At 40.0% G+C, this 26,028-nt stretch overlaps 1 protein-coding gene across 2 annotated transcripts in view; it reads right to left on the reverse strand.

The window, feature by feature from the left end:
• The window catches only part of cntnap5a (contactin associated protein family member 5a), a 138,515-nt gene that overhangs the window by 52,316 nt on the left and 60,171 nt on the right, over positions 1–26,028 (reverse strand). For both annotated transcript variants that reach the window (XM_056389831.1, XM_056389830.1), the window contains exons 2-5: positions 16,345–16,455; positions 14,489–14,682; positions 5,413–5,560; positions 472–675 (exon numbers count right to left, since the gene is read on the reverse strand). In XM_056389831.1, the coding sequence (XP_056245806.1) occupies positions 472–675; positions 5,413–5,560; positions 14,489–14,662 (526 nt within the window). In that variant the 5' untranslated portion in view covers positions 14,663–14,682; positions 16,345–16,455. The remainder of the gene's footprint in view (positions 1–471; positions 676–5,412; positions 5,561–14,488; positions 14,683–16,344; positions 16,456–26,028) is intronic.

Raw genomic sequence — 26,028 nt, forward strand, 5'->3', positions numbered from 1 at the left:
ATTTTGTTATTATCATATCTGAGATTTATTCATTTACTTGCTTATTGTTCTTTCTGTAAGTCCTGAATCTGTTTATTTTATATGAGTATGCTTTGTAAGTCTGTTTTAACTATGTAAAACCACCATAAATAAAATGTTCCAAAAAATTAAATAAAAAAAATAAGTCAAATATTTGCTGGTTTAAAGTTTTCAACGTGACCAATGTTTCATCTGACAAATTTAACAATATGGGGACAGAACTTTGGTCTTCCGTATGTCATGAAAACTCTTGTCACTCGGTGGAAATGAGCTAAGATGGACACATGAGATCCAAGACATTGCTTCGATAATGCTCAATCATGAAAACGAAAATCATCTACATATATTTTTAAAGGCCTCATAGCTTCACAATCTAGCAACGATTCGCATTTCAGACAGAATTCTTCTGGAAAATAAAACATTAAAGAGAAAAGTCTGTGAAGCACAGTTCACCTAAGTTGAGGTAGAGGTCCAGTCTTCCCCGGTGAAGCTCCAAGGTGATGTAATCTCCCCTCTGCCCCTCTCCGTGCAGCAAAACACCCTCGGCCTGATGGCTCTTGAACCGCAGAGAGATCACGTCCTTCACCGTCGACATGGACTTCTGGTTGAACCGATACAGCAGCGAGCTTCTGCCGTCGAAGTCTGCCACGTACGACTCTAAAAAGGGAAATCAGAGAAAGTCTTGGGTTACTATGACACCCTGTAAAAACCTTCAGTGTGTAATAAGACAGAATTGCTACATGCTTGTGGAGAATGCACTAAAATGTAGTTAGTATAGTGTCACTGCTTGGAAAATGTCCCCTACAATTTGATCTGCTTCATTTTCAAGGAGACAGTTCTTTGGACATTTTTAAATATCCTCATTGCTTTCCTTGCTTTGAGTTGGTTTGCTCCGTTTGAAGAAAGTCAGATTTCTCATTCATTCTTATTTTTTTTTTTTTGTGGGTATTTAATAATTTATTTTTTGAATGTTACAGGCTCAGAAACTTCAATTCAAACACAATAATCACCAGCTTAGATGTAAAGCTGGTGTACTACTACTACTCTTGTCACTACTGCTATTAATACTGTTGCTTCTACTACTACAACTACTTTTTTCCCCCCTCAGTAAATACTCTGTCTCTAACCTGAGGCACCAGATGGTTTGATACACAGAACCATCTGCAAACTCTTCATTGGAAAATGTTTGAAAAAGGGCAGGCACTTTCAAAAAAAAAAAAAAAAAAAAAAAATTTGGCAGGTGATTGGATGAACCATCTGTCTATCACACGATGTAGTATATATATTTTTTTTGAGGTCATGTCATGTTTACATCACTGCTGATCGGAGCAAGAGACAATAAATACACGCAACTGCAGCAGAGTACTTTCCGCTGGGAGTGAATTTCAATTGCGGCCTTTGTCACTGACGACAAAAGCCAGATGTTAGTGGGTGTTAGCGGGTTTTAGTTCTGTGTAAAATGGGCTCGAGTTATCATGTTGGTGGACGTCTTGGTATGGAATATTTGCACCTGACAGACACTCTTGCATATACAAAAACAGCTGCTTCTCCACAGCTGCCAGTAAGACACTACTCGATCCAAACCACTGTGGTTTGGCCACGAGCGATTAGCTTGGAGCCTGGCAAGATGGATCGTCGCCAATGAGAAATCATGCTGCCTTGCAAGGTTACTCTTTTTCTTGAAATTTTGTAAAAACTTCGTCAAATCACTGCCAAAGTGCGATGAAGAGAGTAGCAACTGTATGGAGACAGTAAGCTTCAGCAGCTAGGAGAGTGGCAGAGCCTGTGGTGGTAAAACCTAGGAAGAGTGCAAGAAAAGTTTCTGATGCTCCAGATAAAGAAGAAACTCAGCGATCACAAGAAGGAGTACAGTCTAAATAAGAAAGTGATCTGTGGCGAGCACAAATATGGATTACCATCGGTTACCCTTTTCCTCGTAGGACAAAGCTTTTGTCGCCTTACCGCTCGTGGAAAGGTTGGTATTTGTAAAATATTTGGAGTAGGCTTCGTAGCCGTTACATCTTCCCTGAGTAGTAGATTATCGTCTTGGACCGAAGCAAGCGCTGTCAGTAATTACTCTCTCTGCCAGAAGGGGGAGACAAAAGTTTTGCATTGCAGGTTTAATTTCTGCCACTGGCTTTCTGTTCAGTAATGCATCTATCCCACTGCAGCAGTATAATCCAGTCAGTGGTAATACTGGTTTCCTGTAGATGCATTTAAGTAACATCAAAGTCTGCACATTCTTACCACAGTGGCGTCGATAGACCTGTTTCACTTACATTAACGTTGGCTCCATTCAATTTAGGAGAACCAGTTCCAGGGCACGGAGGGATTGTGCTCCCTCACTGACATGGCTCACCCTCACACTTAATGAAACGGAGCCACCTGTGCTTTGCCTGCCGTTGTGACACGTCAAAAACGTCTGCAATACAAAGTTTCTTCACACTAAACTGCTCAGACTTCACAGGTTTATCGGTTCTCCTGTAGTCTGTCAGGAGACGTGCAGCCCTGTTAATCACTGCTTTAATGTGCAGCAGTGCTGACAGCCAGGCTGTTACAGCAATCTACATGAATAAGGCAGAGTACAAATATTAATGCAATAATGCATTTCACTATGTTTGGTGGTTGGTCATCATAAAACTGCTCACTGTGGGCTGCTCTGAGGGTGTTTCACACTGCAGTAATTCACCGGCTCATCTAGTTAGTGCTGCCTCACAACGCGTGGGAGAGGTGTCTAAGTGAATCCCCATTACGTGTATTTTTATTGAGGGCTGCTCAGGTTATTAATTTCACTGTATGTGTGAAAAAGCTTTTCCTTTTATCACGTGGTGTACACTCACTGAGGTCCGAGGTCTGTTTTCGCTTCTCATTGAAATCACAAGTATGGAATTATTTTAATGTGGTCTTTTACTATTCAACCTTTTAGGACAGTTATTCCAAAATAACAATTTAATAATGTTATTTTGAATCAAAACAGCTTTCTTTACTGTTAGTCAGCTGAGCATTAACGGCAACACACACTTGCAGTGCAGATGGATTGAAATTGAAGGAACAGGGTTATAAAAGTGTTTCTCTGTTTCCACGTGTCCAAGTACTATTAATATTTATACTGAAATCAATACGGCACTTTAATCTACAATTAAATACATTTAAGTATTAATGCAAAGGCTGCTTAATCACAAAATCACATAAAACTCACTGCAGTCAAAAAATTAGATGGCAGCTACTGAGAGCAGCTTAGCTAGCTGCCTTTAGCAGCAGTTTAGCTGTTTGTTTTTTTCCTCTTGTCCATCATGAACTGATTTAGCTGCTGCCTTATGTGATTATGTGGAATCACAAACTGCCTCACGACAATCTCAGTTCATCTAAAAAAAATCAATAACAGAAAATCAATAACTTAATCCCTAACTAAACGTAGGTAGCTAAGGCTAGCTATAGCTATCCAGCATGCTAGCTCTTACTTGATATAGCCTCATTAGCTTAGCTGTGTAGTTAGCTTCTTTCCATGGCAGTAGGTCTCTGTGACGTCACTTATTATTTTATTATTATTTTCCTTTTCCCTGAGGGTCTCCTCCTATAGCAGCCAGATTACCAAGCCAGAGCGCACTAACTGCAGCCTGTGCAGCAACACAAAGACAAACAAAAACAAACTTTACATGGCATAATGTTTTCTTTCACAGATCCCGTTTTGACTGAACATGTAGTTGCTGTGTTTTGCCTCTGTAGAGCAGCATTGTTTTCTGTGGAAAACCACACACCGGTGATGTCTTCGCAGTCGTCATCACGCGCTGATGCTCCAGAAAAGCAGCAATTTTCACATTTCCTCCCAGCGTTGGCACATCCTGTCTACTGTACTTTGACTACTTTGTCTGTCTGTGAGGCACATCTGCTGCATGTCACACATTTCAAATGACACGATGCGTCATTTGACACAACGCTAGTTGAAGGTAGCCAGTGTGCGCTGCACTTTGTGAGTATGCCCACCTAGTTGGTGGGCATACTCTCCTTTGTCACTTTTTCTTTGTGCCCATTATGTGGGACACCTTTTTCTGTCACGGCAGAGCAATGACTCAGTGATGAAACCCACATGAATAGATTCAAGTAGAAAAGCATGTTATTCTGATATAATAAGGTATTTGAGCTGTGACAACCGGAAAAAATGTTTAATATCTAACATATTTTAAAAATAATATTGGTGTCTTGTGTGTAGGTGTTAAGACAAGATAATAAAGTAAAGATGGGAAAGATGATCAAGCAAACAAAATTATGATTTTAGTATTTACCAACCCACTTATGTTAGTATGAGTGTAAACATTAAGACTGGCATCAGTATTAGTACCTCAACAGAAATGATCTAAGCTGCACTGGGCATGTTTTTATATTATCTGTCTCAACCTTTTTGTATGTCATCGTACTTCTTCCAAATCCCACTGCACTTTGCAGTAATATTTATGAATGTCTACCACACACTATAAGACTCTGACAGCCTCTCTCATCTAAAGACAATGGGTGTCACACACTATAAGATTTTGTAAAGACTGGGGATCTTGCAGGGTTACTATTTGCAAAACTAGATTCCTTTGAGATTATTTTTCCCATCATGCTCCTGCAGGAAATTTACAGGAAGAAAAAAAGTTTCTTCTCTTCTCTATCATTATCATGATTATATGAAGTTAGGAATTCACCTCTATAATGAGCTGACCCGAAAATGACTGTTTGGCATTTATTATTTCCTGTTTTAGTTTGAAATTATTTTCAAAATAAAACAGGAAATTATTTTCCTTGTGTCCAATTTACCTGTGTATCTGTTATGTATTTAATACCGGTTTTACACCAAATGACTCACATTCGTGCAACGTTGACAGTGTTCATGTCATTGAACGTCACTATTTTCACTAAAAACTTACATTTATATTAAATTTCTTTCATTTTTTTCATGGTACATTTTGTCTACAAGGCTACATACAAAGTTTTTACATGCATGTTGAAAATAATATTCCACTGTGAAAAGGTGATGCTCATATGAATTGTTTTAGCATTTTGCTAGCAGCTGACACCTAGAGTAAAAGTATCACCAGATGGTCCAACATTTGTCTTAAGCTGCTGGCACATTTAATTTAAAGTTGTGAGTGTTGAATGTGAGCAGAGATCACTGTGCGTATGCGTTTCCCACCCTGTCTGTCTTTGTATCAGTCATTTCACTGCTGGTCTGGAAGTATTAAACAGCGTGTTGAAAGCAGGTGGAGAGAAAATAGTCCTCATTACTCTCCATCAAGAGTGTGGCTGCAAGCGGGGCGTGTAAATCAACAGATCCTTTAAGGTGGTGTAACTACAGATGTGTGGCCTGAGAGCTTTCTTAGTGCGGTATTAAACCGCAGGATGCGCGTTACTCACTGTAGGAGCAGCCGTACACCTCCACTCGGAGGCCCATCCAGCCGCTGGGGTTCCAGTCGAGAGGGACGAAACGCAGGAAGCGTGTTCTCACTGGGTGGGACAGTTTGTTCTGGACAACGGCCTCTGAATTAACGTTCCCGACAAACCTCTGTAGGGAGAGGGGAGAGAGAGAGAGAGAGAGAGAGGGAGGGAGAGACAATGTGGCTGTGACGACTCATATACAACAAGAAGTGACCAACGCTCCACTGAGAAGCAGCAAATAACCTCAGATCTGAAGTGAATACTAATGTTTTCACAGGGGAGTAGAAAAGTCTGCTTTTAGCTGAATACTTGAAATATAAGCAGAATAAAAATCTCAATCCTTGAACAGCACAGACAACAACAAAGTGCTGACACGGCTAACCCAAGGGCAATGTCTTCTTCCTATCCTTGGCCATACTATTTAATGTAAAGTGATAAGAATCGTTGTGCGGTGTAGAAATATGAGAATATCTGTTCAAGCAGGTCCATGTGAGACAGAGGAAAAATGACCACTGAGGCAGCCCGGGGCGAAATAAGGGCTCTCGTATTGTGTTTTCCCCCTGCAGAACTAAAAACAAAAACCTGAGCACTATTGTGAGATGTCATTCTTCTTTTTCTTTCCCACCCTTCCTCCCTCCACCTTTCAGCCTGCACCGAACAACACCAGGGGACATGAATGGAGAAACAGACAGAGAATGAGAGATGGAGACAGAAACGGAGACAAACAACCTCTCCTCTCAAATGACTGATTACCAGCTCCTTCATAACCGATTCTAGGCAGGTGACACGTCAGATCAATACATACTCGTACTATGAAGAACGAAAAAAGATAGATCATTGACAGCAGGGCTCCGGGCTTTTCTGAATGGTTCAACACAGCCAGACAAGGCTGATAATTCAGCTTTTCCCGCAACAACAGAAACACAACGACCAGCGGCACAAATGACCGTCCGACGCTTGCGGAAGGCAGCAAAGCAGCGGCATCATTAAATAAGACCAGGATGCTGCTCCTTGCTAGATAATCAAGGCAACTGTGCGACTGTTAAGGCTGTTATTGTGATTTATGCCACCGCTTCCCCCATTCTGAGCCATTTACTGAGTGAAGCCTCGTGAAGCCTCGAGTCTTAAAAACGTGCAGAGGCCAGGCTAATTTATACATGCACGGTAATTCACAGGAGGGATTAACAAATGGCACTGGGGGCTTACACATTTGGTTGAGGAAAATGTATTACTGTAGCACTACAAACAGCGTTTAGAGCAAATGAAATAAGAGAAACATGTTGGCCTCGGAAAAACAAACTGAAAAACAAGGCATGTTTTTTTTTTCACAACACTGGGGTTTTTCTAAATGCTTTCAGCCAGAAAATCAAAATTGGGTGTTTTATTGGGAATCAGGCAGCTGAAAACATGTGTTTGTCACACAGTGTATGTGTTATACACTGCAGTAGAAGACTATTTCATTGATTATCAAATATTCATGAGCAAAAATCACAATTACAGTTCAGGAAAAGAGTATCCTTACGAATTATCTATCAGTCAAAACCAGTTAAAATCTTGGATGATCTTCTCAATCAGGACTCTGTGGGTGTGGGTTGATCTGATTTGACTGACAGATCTGGAAACATCAGCAATCAAGTCTCCGTCTGTCGTCAAATGTTGTTAAACTCGCTTCTTACAAAAACATGACATCACTTCTTTCCAGCGGAGCCCTGCGCTCTTCAAACCGCTGTAAAAAGCAATGACAAGAAGAGAAAAACAAAAGAAGAATCTGTAGTGAAACAAACCAAAACTGTTGTAACTCTGACAGAGAAATGTGCTCACGTACGACAACACTGCACATGATACGGGGGGAAAAAAAAAAAAGAGAGAAAAGAAAGTCTTTAGGTTCTTCAGGATTGACAAACACAGCTGTTGTTTTCTTTGAATAGGATAGTCTGCCAATCTGAAGCAAGGTAAACAAAATGTTGAGTGTTTGGTGAAGGCTTGGTTTACAGTTCATGAAGTCTGTGAGATCCGGTTTATCATCTGGATCTGCACCAAATGGTACAGAGTCACAGATGTCAACAACATTCATATGTCTGATTTTTTACATCAAGATCCAAACTTTGTTTCCTGAGGAACTGATGAACGCGTCGAAAAAAATGCCCAATCTCGCAAAGTATAGGAAAGTGATTCGAAAGTCCTGGATCCAGCGCTTTGACTGGATCAGCACCAGTATTTATAGGCCTCTTCCCTGGCACACGCTCCATCCATCCACCAAGTTTGGTGCAAATCGGTTCAGCACTTCTTGCGTAATCCGTCAGACAAACAGATAGACATAAGCATTACCTCCTTGGCTGAGGTAATCATTAACCCGTTCTTTCCACTTGAATTCCCATCTGAACTTCTGGAAAAACCTAATGAACCAAACGAGCTCTGATTGAGGCTGCAGAGAAGTCACTCTAACGATTCATTAGCTAACAATGCTCACACACGTCAGCATGACTCATTAGTATTCAAGAGAGATATCACTGCAAGAGCATACCGCTGAGGCCGTCCCGAGCTGTGACGTTTGTGTTTTTTTTCTTTCCCCCCCTTTGGAAAAACTTACAGCAGAACATCCTGTGTGTTCCAGCTGGGAGATGAGGCAAAGTCTCTGAATAAAGGGCCTGAGGGTGCAGAAGATTTTCCAGAGGGCCAGAGGACCAAGGTTGGTCCTTATCCGCATAAACAATCCCAACCCCACAGTGACTTCATTATTTCTATTTATGTTTCTGTCACTGCAGAACAGTTTCCCTCCCTGTTCATTAAGACTCTTTACTCTTCCTCTCCAGTGATGAGCTCCCTTGTGTCAGTTTTCCTTTATGTTGCATACAGCTCAGGCACATAAGTTTATTTTAATCAATTCACTGGGGGATAAATCCTGCTGCCGGCTATGAAGACGCTGCAGTGTGTTTCAGGAGGTCACTGGCCAGTTAAACAGCCTGAGGGTAGACACAGTGAAAACTACGAGTACATGACCTTGCCATGAGTGAAAATACTACTGAAGTCTCCAATCTCCTCTCGATCAGCCAGAAATCCCCTGACCAGGATCAACAACATCTTAGATATTTCTTCAATATCTCACCTATCTCATACTTCTAATGCTGTGTATTCTCTGCACTGGGGAACAATGCAGGCAACATGTTCAAATGACAACATATGACAATATTTACCATGTTCGCAGCCTCAGTTTAAGGTGTTAGTGTGCTAACATTTGCTAATTAGCAGGAGTAGGAAAGAACAGAAAAGACAAGACGTGGCACGAGCTGAGAAGTCTGTTGTACACATGCACACACTTGGATTTATTTTACAGGTTTACAAAAGATGATTTACAACTACAAACTATTTTGTAGAAGTTTTTGTAGTTTTTTTTTTATCCTTTACACACTCAAAATCTTTTTTATGCTGCGTTGCTCTGGAGATGGCAGTTAGTCGGTCAGCTGTCCAACCGCTTTGGTCCAAACTGAAAAATAGAAAATAAAATAATTGCGCCGCTAGTTGCCGGGCGACATGTAGATAGCGATATTTCCCCAGTGGCTAAAGGAGCTCAATTGATTTGCCGGTCCAGTCAGAGACACTGAGGGGAAATGACACCAAGTTGAATTATATTCGAAACTTTATAAAAGATTCGGGGCTTTTGAGAAAACAAACTCACTAAAATCACCTTAACCGATTCAACGATCTTTATACATGGCGACCAAATAGCTGTATGACATCACAAGCTGTATGACATCACAAGCGCTGGACCAATCTGAAGTGTTATTGTTATTGTGCTGTTAAAAGAAATGAAAATGAGTCCGTAGCGCTCGTGCAGAACCGTTTTCATCCTCGTTAGATCCCAATCTACCTGAACAGTTAACATGCAGGAAAATTAATGTTTAAAATTCCCCTGAAGGAGGAGACTTTGTTTCACACATTTATTCAAAGCTTCGTTTAGAAGAGATTTCTAAATAAGGCTTTCCAAGGATAACGATGTTAATCAGGCCCCCCTGCTAGAAAAATTCCTTTTCCCACCTATGAATATTTGCAAAGACCATACTGCTAAATTACCATGAAGCAGAATGAATATATTATACTGGCAATTAGATTAACGAGGGCTCTCACATTTTTTTTTTTTTTTTTTAGAGAGTTTACTTTGAAAGTATCATCAAGTACGAGGCTAATTTTTCACATAAGGGAAGACGTTCAAGAGTGAGTCTTTATAAGTCAGTCATTCTTCGTGTTTGACAGCACATAAGGTGATTAGAGTCCACATTTCATCTCCTAAAAGCTTCCATAGACATAAATCATTTTTTGCAGATTTTCTCCTCCGACTTAATTAGGTTATTATCGGCTTGTAAAAGAGTGCCATCCTGTTGTTTCACATGTTCCTCTTGTACTTAATAAGGCTTTGCTCAGAACACTCCCACTGACAAGAACAGATGGTGACGTCAACACTGTTACTGAGGTCAGATTAAAAAAAAAAAAGAAACAGGGAAGTGAATCATATTTAATGTTTTAACAGATGTCAAAGCCTATATGTGATTTAATTTCCGTTTCTAGTGTTCTAATTTTTTTTTTCCGAGTGTCTTAATACCCAGTGGTGGAGCTTAAGGATGAAGACGACAGTGGGTAAGTAATTTCTTTAGATGACACTAAGTTGAGAGCAGGCTGACTATTTCTCTAAATCTCTGGTCTAACACCAACAACCAACATCATATTTAATGATCTGCTCAGAAGAATCAGTCATGCTCCCAGGAGGCAAAACATCTAGCGCCATCCTCAGGACAAAGATTATAATAAATTATACCATGTGTTTGTTTGTTCCATACTGTTTTGTTTTGAAAAATTGCAGCAGGCTAAGGGCATGCTAGCAGGAGTATTGACCCATAGCCCAGGTTTTTTATTTTTTTTATGGAGCTAATTTTTCTGTGGAGCTAATTTGGCTCAGCATTAGCTCAGAGTGGCTGTGAGCTAGCAGTCATATCAGCAGCTGCTGCTCTCTCATTAGTCCCCCCTCAGTTCAGTTTCTGACAGTGAGCTGTTACCTTTGAGCTTCACTTGTTAAAATGCCAGACGGATGTGGGTTAGTATCAGCCAAAGGTCTTGGTGAAAGCTGTAGTTAGTCAGCTCGGGTGTGAGCTTCATCGCAGAGATTGCAGACTAATTGGCTGCTATTCATCCTGCACCATCTTAACAAAAAAATAAAACAACCAACTCAAGTTCACATGTGCACGAGAGAGGACCTGGGGGGGGGGGGGGGGGGGGGGGGTTGGTTTAAATTTTCTGTGTGAGTGTGCATTTAATACACATCAGCAAATACGTCAAGCATTACAACCAGTCACGCTGTACTGGCTGCACTGTGTGCCAAGTTTCAGAGGACACTGCCTGTTTTGACTGCTACGGTGCAGCACTGCGAGTGCGACATGAATCTCAATATTTGAAAGAAATTCAGCATCTTTCTTTTGTCTCTCTTATGAGTCAGTTACAAAGGGTGATGGCTGCAGGTCATGTTGGCAATATCGACACAAAATGCTTCATCTTCTCTCTGCACTGCCGCTTTTTTTTTTTTTCTTCTTCCTTTTTTCAGACATAATGATATGAGGTCTGACAGTGTGTGGAAGAAGCTGTGAGCCGTTTAACATGATCTTTCAAAAAATCAGTCACTGGATATAATGTCTCAGTGAACACCACATACATATTTCATTTCATCTTTGACATACTGTCAACTTATATTTATTTTTGGGGACTAATTTAAAATAGAGTTGTGTTATTTTTGTTTTTTGTTGACACGAATCAATCAACATTGGGTTTAAAATCTAAAATGACAAAAAATTACACATTAAAACCTCAGTTCAAGTGTTAGCGTACTATTTGTTGTTATATTCCAAACCTCCGCAATGAAGGAACTTTTCTTTTAGTTATCGTTACAGCCGCAGCTGTATTGTGCATATGCTAAGTAGGATGTGCGAATCCTGCATTGTGATTGGCTACAGCTACTGGCCACAACAAGTCCTCCAACCTGAACAACCAAACAGGTCGTTTTTGTCAACCCTCTGTTAACGTTAAGAAACTGTAACTGCGGGTCATAATAACCTGGCTGGTTTTCTCCAGGACAGTCCCTCCGTCCACAGATCAAGCTGAAGACATGTGGACCTATAGCGTACGAAGCCGCGGCCGGCCTCGTCACTCTCAGGGCGGCTGACGTACACCGAGCTCGCCGATGTACCTCACATGGTCTTTGAATTTTGTGAAGTTTGTAGTAAACTTTACGAATTAGAAGTGAGGTACTAGTGGACAATTAGGGGACTGGACCAGGGATGGATAAAGCTCACAGTGACATAGAAATACATAGGAAATTCTTTTGTTAGTTTGAGTGCGAACAGGGCCGCTGTTTGGCTGTTTTGTTTTCAGTGCAGAGGAGTTCTTCCCATTTTTATTTTTGTTTTAGAGAGTCTGGTTAAAAAAAAAAAAAAGTCTTGTTTATCAAGAATCCTCTTCTTGTTATATTCGGTTCTTTGATTTAGCGGCACCTGTTTGCCCTGTTTCCCCTTTTAGTTACTCTCATTCATTGTTTGTATCAGTATTATTTCTCTCCTTCTTAATGAATAACTTTGCATTACCAATCACATCTGGGTCTATGTTGCTTCCCCTTCTCCCCAAAAACAAGCTGGATTCTACCTGTTATTCATTGTAATTTGCAATTTCTATTGAGCCTGACTGTTTTGACACATTTGCAAATTTAATCTAAAAACTGTTCATTTAATTGTTTAGGGAGTAAAGACATCAAAACCCTCTTAAATTCATTTTATGCTGCATGCTTGTAAGGCGGGGTCATTTTCTAAACTAGCTGGGGCACTGCAGCTTTTATTCTGCATTACTCTAACAGGGGTAAATAGCGTTATTGTCAGGAACTACTTTCTAACGCGGATGAATACACATTTGTCGTGTTAGTGACAGTAACGTCTCATAAAGGGCTTAAAGGAGGGAGGTTGTGACCTGGCTTCAACTTGGCTCAGAGTTCCTCATGTTTGATTTCAGCTCTAATTCCCACATTCCAGTGTGCTTTAGATAATGCATTTTTAAATGTGGAGGAACATCAATAATTCAAAACAACACGCAGCACTGGGAAGAATGTTCACCCTCAAATCTTTGCGCTCTTTTCATTTCAACACAAAGAAAGAAAAAAAAAAGCAGCAGTGACATGGCAGTGGGCAACTACACACTGTGCTAATTTTGCCTCCTGAGTAGAAAACACACCGAAAAACAATTTAATATCTTGTTAGGGAGCCTTTGACATTATTGGGGCAAACACAATTAAGAATTAATTACATGTGCCAACATGAGGCTATTTCCTTTAGACTTTAAATCGTTGCACAGGCTGACTTAACGTCTTGTGGCGTTGCATGAAGGATTAAAATAAAAGCGCTGGAATAATTGCATTGACACCAGATACTTCCCACACTTTGTAATGTGTCTGAAAGAGTGAGAGGATATGTTATCTGACACTGCGCTGCAATGTCATCAATAAATTGGTCCACCGAGCGCGGCGCATGAAAAACAGTTATCTCATGTGACAGATGGCAAAATCTAATTCTTACTGTCAGTGTTTATGATCTGAGTGTGACCACAAAAATCCTGCAAAAAATAAAAATAAAATAAAATAAAAAACTGCCATAAATACTAATAGACCAGCGTCACAGCCCACTCAATATTATCCACTGACCTTGCTGTCTGTTGCACATTTTCAAATTAATAGTTCAACACCTCGGGAAATATACTTATTCACCTTCTTGCCGAGAATTGGACAAGAAGATTGATACGCTGGGGTTACTCTCATGTTAAATATGGAGCTACAGCCGGGGGGTGATTAGCCACTGGAAGCAGAGGGGGAACAGTTAGCAGTGGTTTGAGCAAAGAAATAGTCCCAAACGTTTCCTGTAAAAAAAACACAACTTGATGTTTTTACATTTTGGTTTGTTTATGGATGAAAAACAAAGTTATTTGGGCTCTTTAGAGGTTCTTCGAACAGAGAACAGCTCCTTGTTCTTGTGATGCTAATGTAATTTTTGTTAAGATTTATTGTGTACATTACCTCAGGTTTATCAAGAGAATTGGAATAATTGAAATAATGGTAACTACATTACAGAGACAGTAGATATATAATGGACTCTGTTCATTACATTACATCGTTCCCACATTATCCACTTTGCCTGTAAAGTTAGTGCTAGTAAAGATCGGTGGAGGGATACGACTGTAAGGCATTGAGATGATTTATTACGGTTGTCAGTGTTCAGTTGTCCTACCGTGGAAGCGGACATTGAAGTGGTTCAAGTTCAAGTGGTTCAATGTAGATTGATTCAGTAAGAACTAAGTTTACAGTTAATGCTAAGAGTAACCAGTGTTTACATTAAGCTAGGCTAATCAATTCAAAAGGCTGTAGCTCCATATTTTCCACTTCATTCACTCACAATCTTGTCTTGTAACTCTCAAGCACAGAATATTCAACCATAAATTACGGTGGCCTACAAGGTCAAAGGCGCTGCAACGGCTTAAGCTGCAAATTCAGAAACAATGCAGATTCAGAAACACGTACGAAAATACAAAACAAATACGGTGCTGCAAATGAAAAACAAGGTGCTGCAGGAAGACAAAACAAATACAAACAGAGCAAACACGCTGCAAATAGAGAAACGATGGAAAAACAAACACACAAAACCCCGGACCTACAGCCGGACCTTCTGACCTAAAAAGGTTTGTGCTCTTTTTTACATTTGGCCAGTTTGTACAATCTTATAAAAGAGCAACAGATAACGTAGCAAGCGTTAGCAACTCGTTTCTCCTTATGGAAATATTTTGGGCCGTTGCAGCGTGTTGCGTTTGCAGTTGTCGGCGACCGTAATAAATACCCAAGAATAAACCTCAGACATTGTTTCTTCTACATCTGATCATTTCCACTCAAATCCAAATTGTTGATTTCCTCTCATGAGTGACATAAAACAAGAAATAATACAATAATCAATTCTGAAACGAAAGCATCCATGTGGTGACTCACCCCGACTCCGTCCTCATGCCTGTACTGTTTCCAGGTTCGGCCCGTGTCACTGTAGAGCAGCAGGTAACTGCTGACCCAGTCCCAGCTGTCATAACGTCCCTGTGTGGCGACAGCCGTCACCTCCATCTGCTCCCTGAGGTCCACCTGGAGCCAGGGCTCCTGGTCAGTCACCATGGGGGACCAGCCTCCTGCTCCTGAGGAAGAGCAGAGGGGATCCATCAAACATCGGTCCGGTCGATGCACAGTGGATTGTTGTGGTTTGTGCTCAGTCGGCACCGGGCTCAGATTGCAAAAAATGTATGAAGTCCTGATATGTACACAGGGAGTGTTTGTAAAAGGCTTCAAGGTGAAGTTACACTGCAGCTGCCACAGTGGAGGTCCTCACTTCTTGGAGAAAAACGGCTGTTTCACTTCTGAAATGTTTACAGCATCTACTAATGCACCTGCTGGAAATATGTTGATACTTTCCCCACTTTTCCAAAGATGATTACCTTGTTAGCATTCGCCAACTGTAGCTCTGATCAGGTTTTAATGGCATGTGTAGTCAGGCCAAAGCTCATGGGAGCTGTAGTTGTTGAGTGATATTTATTCAGCAGCAGTTCCTTTTTACTTGAGAGGCTACAAGTCGCACCCGAGGAGTGACTGAGCCGAGAGGGACTGGAGATGATGACAAGATAGTTTTCTGTGTCAAAGCAATCAGACTGTTTCCTTTCCCTTTTTAATAATATGACATTTGGAAATAGCCACAGTGAAGCAATTTTTTGCATCTGTCATTTATTAGTTCTTTATCGCCTGTAGCTGTTTGATTTGCTTATGGCAGTTGACTCCTCAAGCTGCTCTGGGGTGGGTCCAAGAGGGGCCAGAGCCCTTAGGACAACAACCCTAGACCCCTTTGTGGCCCTGCTATGCAGTCAATTTTCTCTGAGTTTGCTCTTTTCCCCTTAGTCGCCATGACTCATTTTAAAAAGGTCCGAAATTTTACATTTTCCCTGTGTTTTATTTGAAACTTTTTTATCCATAAGAAGATATATTCGTAGTTTTAAGAATCATAAACCGTCTCAGTGTAGTTTTACATCTCCTCTCTCAGGCTTCTCTCTGGAGCTCTAGTAACAACAGGTCAGTGAGCCAATCAGAAGAGAGGAGGCTCTGAGCCCCTCTCTTCTGATTGGCTGACTGTTTTCTGAGTGAATAAATAATAATATAACAGATTTCAGGCAAACACACAGAGAAACTAAATCATGCAAGGTTGGATGGTGGGTCCAGGTTGGTGACTGCTTCGTTATGACATCACAAAGTTACAGAAGTCCTGACGGCTGGTTTTAAGGCTCCGTTTCTGAATACAGGCTGTGTGAATTTCTCTGTGGACTGAGGCTTTCATACTTTCACAGTATTAATACAGAAGCTAAACCTGATCTATAATCACACTACACATGGACACAAACCTTTATTCAATATGGGGCCTTTAATAAAAACATGAAATCAATTTCTTTGCTTTGTAACAGTTGCTGTATTTGTATAGCGTTTTGAAATGTAGTTGGAAACATATTTTCTTTCAGTCTGTGGGTAAACAGACAGCCATCTCTTCCTCATGTCTTTGAAACAGTGGAACAGTGTCCATCTGAGCTGCAGCCTGCGGCAAATGCAGCAAGTCCTCATACTTCACAGCTCATTTGTCATCGCCTTCAAAAACAATGACCATATGACCATTACGAAAATGGTTCAGATGAGCGCTCTCTGGTCTGCTGCCTCTCTTGTTAATGTTCATTAGTAACCGCTGGTACAGCAGATGGGTGGCGCACAACTGAAGCATTTAGAAATACTGAAATCCATGCAGCAGTACTGTCTGTTGTACTCACCATCTCTTCTGTTGAGCTTGGCATTGTAGGCAGCGTAACTGACCGAGGACTGAGAGGAGCTCTGAAAGGACGAATGGGGTAACGCTGATACAAGAGGACCATTGCAAGTATCTGTGAGAGAAAAACAAAAGGAAAAAATTCAGATGCCATTTAAATCATGTTCCATATAGTTCATATGATATATTTCAAATGCAAATCTGACAACATAAAGGGATGGTTCTGAAGAGATCTCGCTGCTCGCCACGCTCTGATTTATTCAGATGACAGTAATAATAGAAAATGAATCCTGGCGTAGTTAAACATGTTGGTTCAAAGTGCACCTTTACTTGTCGGTGGAGGAGTTTTAAAGCAAGAACTGGAGGAAAATAACAGGGCTGCCTCACTTATCCAGTTCTCAGATGCCTCAAACAGTCTATTAACCCATGCAGTGACCCTTGAAAACCACACAGAAAAACGCCATGACTGCTTTTGTGTGTATGTGTGCGTTCTTTTTAATCCTGCAGTGTGAGATTACATCACGTCCAACAGGCAGGAGCAGATTAAGAGTCCAGTGATCTAAAGCCGTCAGCCTCATCTTCCTCTGACCGGCCCTGCCTGCCATAAAAGTAGTGAATCACACAACAACATCCTCTTCTGCTTTTGTGGCTGCACTTGAGTCCAAAGCTGCATTAAGGCCTGTATCTGGGAACGTAATGAAAACTGGCACCAGCCTGATTACAATTATCCCTGTACTCTCTCCATCAGCGTGCAGTTCGCTCTTTCGAGTGTGAGAGGCTTTTTGTTTTTGGATGCCATTCTAGTTTGAGTTCAGATGGATTCTGAGCACATCTGGAGTGGCAATTGGCCATCCATCTGGCCGACAAGAGCACAGCAGAACTGACAGCATGAGCTCGTTCTCCTTTTGGGCGTCCCTGTGAATTTCGACTGACCTGATTTGACTGCTCTCAGATCGCTTGCCAAGAGATTCTTCTAATCCTGATTTCAAGTGTGACTAAAGTGGATCAAGCTGTTTTGTCCAAGACTCAAATTATGGCTGAGCTGCAGTGCAGTTGCAGATGTTCATTGGGGAAATGAGAACGTTGGCATGGCATCTTAACGCACCACTACAAGAACTGGGGTTATTATGCAAGCACAGCACTTTTAATCTGTCAAAAGTCTTCCAGATCCTACTTCTGATCCTTTAGGGATCAAAAGTAGGATCACTCTTCTCATCTGCCTTTCAATCTGTATCCGTCCATCCTTTCTTGAACGATTCATCTCCAGCTGAAGAGCTGACAAAACCTCTCTGATGTGAACTTACACCTCAAAAGCGTCTTCAATTGCTTTGCTTCTACGCTCGACACCACCGCATACAACAAATGAGACCCTGACATCTTAGAAAAAAACAAAACAAAAGCAAGGCTAAACAAACCGACAATATTTTTGACGGTGTAACACATGTTCTCAAATTGACAGGTGAACCATGAATCTCTGGCAGGTGTGTGAGCGCAGAGCAAGGTTCTCCATGTGCAAAATGTGCATCTTACAGACTGTGTTGTTGTTTACAGTCTCGGTCTGGAGCCAAGCGCCACGGCTGTCAGTCAGGAAGGCTCATTTGTCTGCAAAGTCTCATGGGCTTGAAACTAATAGCCAAATGAACCCCGGACGAGCATCTGAACACACGTACATGACTGCTAGCTGAGAGGGATCATTAATCTCTCTTGAAATCATACGTTAAGTACATCTTGACTGCACATCCAACTGCTAGGATGATGTTTGTTTTTTTTCCAGAGCAAAAGAAGTGGCGTGTTGACACTTCTCTTATCCCACAAAAAGACCCAAATCAACAATGTGTTTGTCAGTTTGTCATATCATTATCACTTTCTGACATCGCCTACACTCTTTGTGGCCCTCGGCTGATTGGTTGCTCCTGAAGAGGTGAGGTGAAGTCATTTCCAAACACAGCTGGGCACTTTAGTTTTTTAGCAAATGTTACTCTGACAAGAGTAAGTAGTGTGTTTGTTGTGGACTATTTTCAGCTGCTGATTTATAGACATTTGGTGCTCTAGTGAGTATTTACAGCACTAGAACCAGGGTTCGAATTATGGGGGGGCGGGTTGGGGGAATCTGATCCCGCTGATTAATTTGAACACCCCTGCCAAAAGAGGTAAAAACAACAGTTCATGGGGTTGAAACGTTTATATATCCTTCTTATCTGTAATCGTGATATTACAATATATTTCATATATTCGTACCTGGAAGAATCTTTTACTACGATTCCTCTGCTGCGGGTAACGCAGCTGAGAGGAGGGTGGGGGCTTTCTCAGGCTGTAGTTCTAATTTTACAAATGTTTGTGGCAAATGAAGCTGCAGTCTGCACATAGAAAACTTTCCTTTTAGCTTGTTCATGACAGTTCACTATTAGCTTAATGCTTAGCGCTTGTGTAAAACTTACTTTACTGTAACTGTAACTTACAGCAAATGTTAGCAATATTAGCCTTAAGTTACAGATTAGCTAACGTTAGCTAGTCTAACTTTAGCCTTAAATTACACTTTAGCTAGATAATGTTTGCTAGTTTCCAAATTACGCCTTAAATTACAGTTTAGCTAACTAATGTTAGCTAGCTGATAGTGCAACCTTTCATTCCTAGTGTTAGCTTGGCATTTCATTACCAATATAAAATAACATGCGATCTAATTTATTAAATACTGGTGCTCAGTCATGAGCAGTGAGGCGATAGAGGATTAGTTGTTGTAGAGACATGTTTTAACATCAATATGGAGTTTAGTATTTAATATTAATAGTCTTTTGCATGGCTGTGGTGATTTAGCTAGTCTTCTGCCTTTTGGATATTAGCCTTTTAAGTAGCGCCCCTCTGTTTTCACTCAGGAACTCAGTAGTTTTAAGTGGTTGGGTAATAGAACAATAATAAAATACATCTGTACTGAAGGGTAAGTACTTACATCAGCAGTGGTGGAAAGTATTTAAGTACATTTACTGTAAGTACTGTACTTAAATACAATTTTGAGGTACTTGTACCTGGGTATTTCCATTTTATGCCACTTTAAACGGCAACTACATTTCAGAGGGAAATATTTTACTCTTATATTCTTTCTTCTTCACTATATTTACTTGACAGTTTTTGTTAAACAAACAACGAACTGTGTGGTGGATCAACTGAAAATAAACTACAGTGCCTGTATTTACTATAAAGACAGAGCAACACTGGAGTCCTTTGACACAGAGGAAGCTACAGCACATCACACTTGGTTACACATACAGTAGCCTACCTGTGTGTAGGATCAATTCTTTGTTAGCTTTGGTCTTTTCACAGGATTTATTGGCAATAAAAAACACAGAATATTGCCAACCTTATCCTTTAATGCTTTATTTTTTCCAATATCCTTGCACTATTTACTATCCTTTCATTTTGAAAAATAAAAGATGTCCTCCTCTTAACCATTCATCCTACTAAATTAATGACTGCACACAGGTGTAGATTCAGGATTAGCTTTTCTCTCTGCGTTTTGTCCTCTTAGATGTTCATCATTTAATCAAAATGGTCGACGTATTCACACAAATAGGTCTTTTGAATTCAAGAACATCACCGCCTGAAGAGTGAAACAGAAACGCTGCCTGGCTACAGGTTTCGTTTTAAGGTGAGATAACATGAGGTCCTTGAAACCACCCACCCTTCGTCAGCTACACATCACATTCAGTGGAATCGACTGAGCCATACTGTATATGCAGCCCTTTTTTCCCCCAATGCTCTCCTTTGCTCATTAGCAAGCCCACCTTAACCTGAGTGCACAAAACAGATGCTGCTCCACAAAGAAATCAATTATCACAACAAAGTGCCTTTTGTACCACACATGGGATGGATATTTTAAGCTCTGGTAGCAGAGGCATTATTGCACCTGAAAATGACTACACGCCCCAAATCAAATAAACATGGCTCACCAGATATGAGGAAGCCTGAGTTTCCTCTTGGATATCGAGTCTCAGGAAATGTATAAACAGTTGGATATGAAAAAATGCCAAAGGGATTTTCGTAAAAATAGAACATGCAACAGAGATAGGCGAAGGGTAGAGCCGTGTGGAGCAGGGTTCTCAATCTGACCTGATCCTCTTCACTGGGTGGATCAAACCCATGTAATTAAAAAATAGTTAGAGTGCAACTCACATACATGGCTTAAAGGGGCATTTGGTGCTCCCCACATCTGACTGAGCTCTCCCACAGACCAACTGTGACAAGGACTTCAAGACATTTCAGAGGGAAATACTAAACAGTTTAACGTATCTGGAGAGCAGACGGCTGGAGCTACTGGTTACTTTGTAAATTCTATGTAATTTATAAAACAGAATATATAATTTATATATTTATTAAAATCAAAATATATTCAAAAAATAGTGTGTGTGTAGTGTGTTTTGATTGATTAGCTACACTACACACAAAAGCATCAACATATGTAGTTTTAGGCAATGTAATGGGGAGTTTGGCCTGAGGTCAAAGTAGCTAATTACTGCAGGAAATTAATTACATAGCAGCACATCAAAAGGACACAGCCGAGGCTACTGCTAGTCGACAGAATGAAAATACTTATGCATAAAATGCACGTTGACCACCCAAGTAACACTCATCCATATGCGTCACATCCAAACAGCTGCAACACCATTTCAACCAAACAATAACACTATCACATCCACTGTAGAAAGCACCACATGAGTCAGCCCAGCGATAATAATATCCAACATCACTGCATTAAAATATGACAACACATACAAGGCTGAAGGAATGACAATAATAAAGACAATAATTCAACCTTATCTTTGGATGTTAAGTTCAACTTGTTTTCATGCTGCATTCTTCTTTAACATTAGAGAAACAGAGGTCACAAGAGTTCAACAGTCAAGCTCAACCAATCAGGACTCATTTAAATATGATATTTACACCTTTTAAATATGATACTTAAACCTTTAAATATGATATTTATACCTTTTAAATATGATATGAAACCTTATGCTGTATGTTTGTTTGTCAGAGAGAGAGAGAACAGGATTTTTCTTTTTAAGCTTACACTACATTTTTTTTGGAAAATGTGCATTTGTTTTCCTACATTTACACTGCATTATATGTTTTCTCATTGCGTAAATAAACCTATTATCTAAGCTTTTCTTGTTTGTTAGTTCACATTTCATTTTTAACAAATTAAGTCATGCGGACAAAATTGGCCGTTTGACAAAGTGGGCGGGACACGTCCCCAGCGTCTCCGGTGTAAATGACACGTATGATTACACGTAAAAATAGTTAAAACTATCTCCACTTTGACCAAACACATCAGAAAGATGCTGTTCATTCATTAATAGTAGTACAATATACAATAATATCTCTGGGATCCATTCTGCATAAGGAATAATATTACATTTGATGTTTTATAACTGGCTGTTAATGGACTATCTTTTACAATGTGGTATTAATATTTTTGCTTACATAAAAGATTTGAATACCACCTCTGCTGATAACCCCTGATATTCTTACAGGGTTATAGGGTTTAAATAACTTAATTACCTCTACCTTTACAGAACAAGTTCTTCCTGTTTTTTTCTGCACTTTTGTCAAAAGTACAAGAAAAAAATGTGAAATTAAATTCTGAATAATTCAATAATAATTCAATAATGGATCTCTGAAAGCTTAAAAATGTCTGTCCTTGCACATTTAGTCCTCCATCACCAAAGAGTTGAAAGAACAGTTGGTGTCTGTGAAGGAAACTTCAAACCAGTATCATAAAAAAAAAAAAAAAGGCCATTAGAGAGAAATTATTAAAAGCAGGAAATTTGTCACTATCTATTCTCCAACTCTGAGGTTTTTTCAACCGTTTCTTCACTTTGATCTATGAGATCTTCAGTATAATGCTTTGATTTTATTCTCTCATAACAGAAGATAAAAAACTTAAAAATAAAAAAATAAAAAATACACAAACGTTCTGCTGTGGCGCAATAAAACCATTAGAAACATACGTATAGCACCTTTAAAAGTGCGGTAAACCCCCTCAAGAACACAGGCAGACTGTGAAGGGTGCATAAGTTCAGTCAACACAGACCACAGCGTCAATAATATCAAAGGGTACAGAGATAGTATCTGGTAACAGAGCGGCCTCAGACCTCTGTGTGGTACCGATAAAGATTCATATGATACCTCGCGTGGCCTAGCAGGCTTTGGGGGCTCAGTGACCTCTGCTCGGCGATAGCCCGAGTCGAGCCGAGGTATTGGCTGACAATTAGTACCAAATGCTGGGTTGAATTCAAGGAAGCACACGTCAATATGAATGATTGAGAAACACTGCCCGGTTTACTGTAGCACTTCATTTCTCTGAACGCTGCATATAATCTAAAGGGACCTATAAGCATTTACAGGCAGCCGGCAGGATGTTTTGCTGGGCTATCGACAGCTTTAGTGATTATACACATCTCATCTGCCAAACATGAATTATTCAGCCCTCATTCAAGAATGTAGTGAAACAGGATTTGTGATAATTTTCCTTTGGCTTATAGGATTTGTGGGAGCATTTTACCCAACATCTCGGTAAAGACGAGGTAATAATGGAATAATATCTCGTTAAAAATGGGGCTAATAATGGGCAGCAATGAGCACAGCTTTGGTAATTACAAAGGTAGTAGCTATTAGGGACTAATATCCCGGTGCTAACGTTGATGATAAATTAACTTAATTAATTGACAGGGCAATATTGGGGCGGATGTTTGACAATAAACTAACTCTTTAACTGTGTTTATTGCATGATTTGATTGTTCATGCCTCCGTCCAAAAGTGAGCCATCTGCTTTTAAGTGGCCTTAAACTCAAACAAGGTTTAACTGGTTTAATCATATCAATCCAGCATCATCTTATTATAAAGATAGCTATAAAAGCACCATTTACCTTCAAGTAAAAAAAGATCCAATATTGCTTTTATAGCTTAACTCTAGTTCGAGACTGGAGGAAAATATCTTCGGAGGGAATAGTTCTCATGAAGTATAAGATAAGTTTTCTTAAATGCCAGTTTTGTCTAGGAGGAATGGTTCATGGAGGGGATTTCACACCACTGCTTTACATAGCTTTCGGTGGGAAGTCACTCAAGATAAGACACATTTGTAGATAGGATGCCAGTGTCACTGTGCTGCCCTCAGTCTGTTCTGAAATATTTACTGCTTCAAAGCTGCTGCAATGAGCTGAATAAGGGCTCAGTAAGCCCAACAGCAACACACAGTAAAACCACATCCATGCACTGTAAGAATATAGACTGCTGGTTACCTATAAATAAGAAGTCCTCCAATTTAAATATTGTTGGTTCAGGCAATCCAGACGCCATTAGCTGATTAAAGTGTCCTTATAACTCTTGCTCTGACACCTGGGATGGTGAAATACATGGATTCACTACTGCCACAATGATCACATCACATCATTTAAACCGTGATTATGAGCAGCCGAGTGAGGAAAAACGTTTCACATCAGCCTCAGGCTTGTAATTCTGAATCAGAGATATATCTGACTGAGGATAATTCCGACTACACACATGTCAATAAACGGCTGGCGGAGCGACAGCGAATGCAGAACCGCTGGCAGTCACATCAAAATAAAGTCCAGTATTAACACTAATAAAAATGATTAAGCTGATTTCATATTAGATATACTATATACTGCTTGTTTGCAGCTGGTTTCAAAAGCTAAAAGAGTGCAGCAGGAAGGAGAACCCAGAAATAAGTTAGCATTTTTACACTCCCTGTTCCCTCATCATGAAGTCAATGTGTTTTTGTTTAGATGCCGGAAAAAAGGACTGTGGTTTTTCACAAGCTCAAGACATTTTCACACAACATAAAATACGTCAGTAAATACCTCATTCGTGATTTCTTTAAGCTTTTACGTCTCTTAAAAAAGGTGGACTACAGAGGTTGTTAAAAGTCATCACGCAAAACACAACACAAAAACGATCTACTCACCTGTCCATCTTTACAGTCTCGTGTTTTACTCGTACGCAAACTATTACTAACTTTGTAAGAGGAGAGACTTTTGTGGAAGAGCTAAGAGCTAAATCAAAGCTGGCAGCTGAGTGGTGGTGATGCTAGGTGGTCTAGTTTATTTATATGCTAACATCAGCTTTTTACTTGTACTTTACTTCTAAGTGGTGTTCATTTGTGAAGATTATCCTGCTGAGCAAAACAGGTGAGAATCATAAACTTTTGTTTCTCACAGTTTATTTTCTAAGAGGAAAAAGCCAATGGAAAAATGCCATTTGCTTTTTGTCGAGGGAACCAGGATGATGCTAACTTCCTGGTCATCCTTGCAGCTGTGTTTAGGCTGTTTATCGTGGGTTACTACAAAGCTACCACTAGCTTGGATTAATCCGCTAATCAGCTGTGTTAGCACTGTCAATAATGTGTGAATGCAGCAGAAGCTCTAACAGTTGCAAAGCTGTCATGTCTCCTCTATTATTAGCAACAAGCTTGTCAATCGCTAACCGCCATTTTCTCCAGGTTAAAATGACAAATGGCAAAAACAGCAGCTGTCAACAGCTGCTAACGAACTTTAATTATTTTGGGTAACGAGCTAAAATTAAACTTGGCTGTTGTTTGGTACTTGTATTTGTGTCTGTACTCAGCCAAAGATTAATGAGGTAAAAGAAGGAGTGGACTGAGTGTTTCTGTAGTTCCAACATCTCCAACAGAGAGATACATGCATTTTCCAAGTTAAACTTTCATATAAATAATTCAGGCTAATCAGCTTTATAGTTTTGAAGCAAGACCGTTAACACACTTTATTTCAAATTATCATGTATATATTCAATCAAGTATTGCATTAGACTACAAATACCCAATATCAATGGACTTGTGTTGCTTTCCCCAGAAAATATACTGAACAGATGGAAACCTTGATTTCTTATCTGTTAATATTTAGCCTAGTGTGCAGCCCACAGGCTCATTTTTTATGTTTTCCGTGCTGCAGTGTACGACTTTGATCACTGCCATACATTTGAAAAGTGACTGTTTTCTGAAATCAAAAGAAACACTGCATCATAGTTACACTGCATCAAATGCAGCTTCATTTTCTTTACCTCTGCATGCTGATCCTGGGAGCCAGCTCTTCTAGATTGCAAGTGTGCTTTATTTTTTTCCTTTATTTTTTTTTTTTGTTGCTGTTGTTAATCAATATCAAATCATAGAGTGTGAAAATCCAGGCCGGTGTCTGAATCACAGATAATCACACAGTGTAATTACATACAATAATAACCTGTGCTATACAGAATGTTAAATCCAGCCAGACAAGAAGCAGACCTCTGCATTTTTTTTCCCTCCTTTTAATTTAACACTCTTTTTTTTTTCATTCTAGCGTCTGAATGTTCAAAACAGGATCTTTTTCTTTTTTTGTGTGTCTCATTTTTTCATCACTGTAACTGTCCCTTGCTGATTATTGCATCCATCTTATTGGTGCAGTCGATAGAAAGTGGGTGTTGATAATCCTTTCAAAAACCCTCTGCCAGTAACACCGAAAATAAATAGAGGAGGAAACTTTCAGACTCTGCAGCTATTGGAAGCATATTCATTGCACTCTATAGATTGGGAATGCAGCGTCACTGTGTGACCAATACAGCTGGAAATGGAAAGGCCTCCACTGGCGCCATATTCATCACAATAGATTTTTTCTGCTCCCGA

Source organism: Seriola aureovittata, chromosome 11 (assembly GCF_021018895.1).
Source record: "Seriola aureovittata isolate HTS-2021-v1 ecotype China chromosome 11, ASM2101889v1, whole genome shotgun sequence".
In the NCBI taxonomy this organism is placed as follows: domain Eukaryota; kingdom Metazoa; phylum Chordata; class Actinopteri; order Carangiformes; family Carangidae; genus Seriola; species Seriola aureovittata.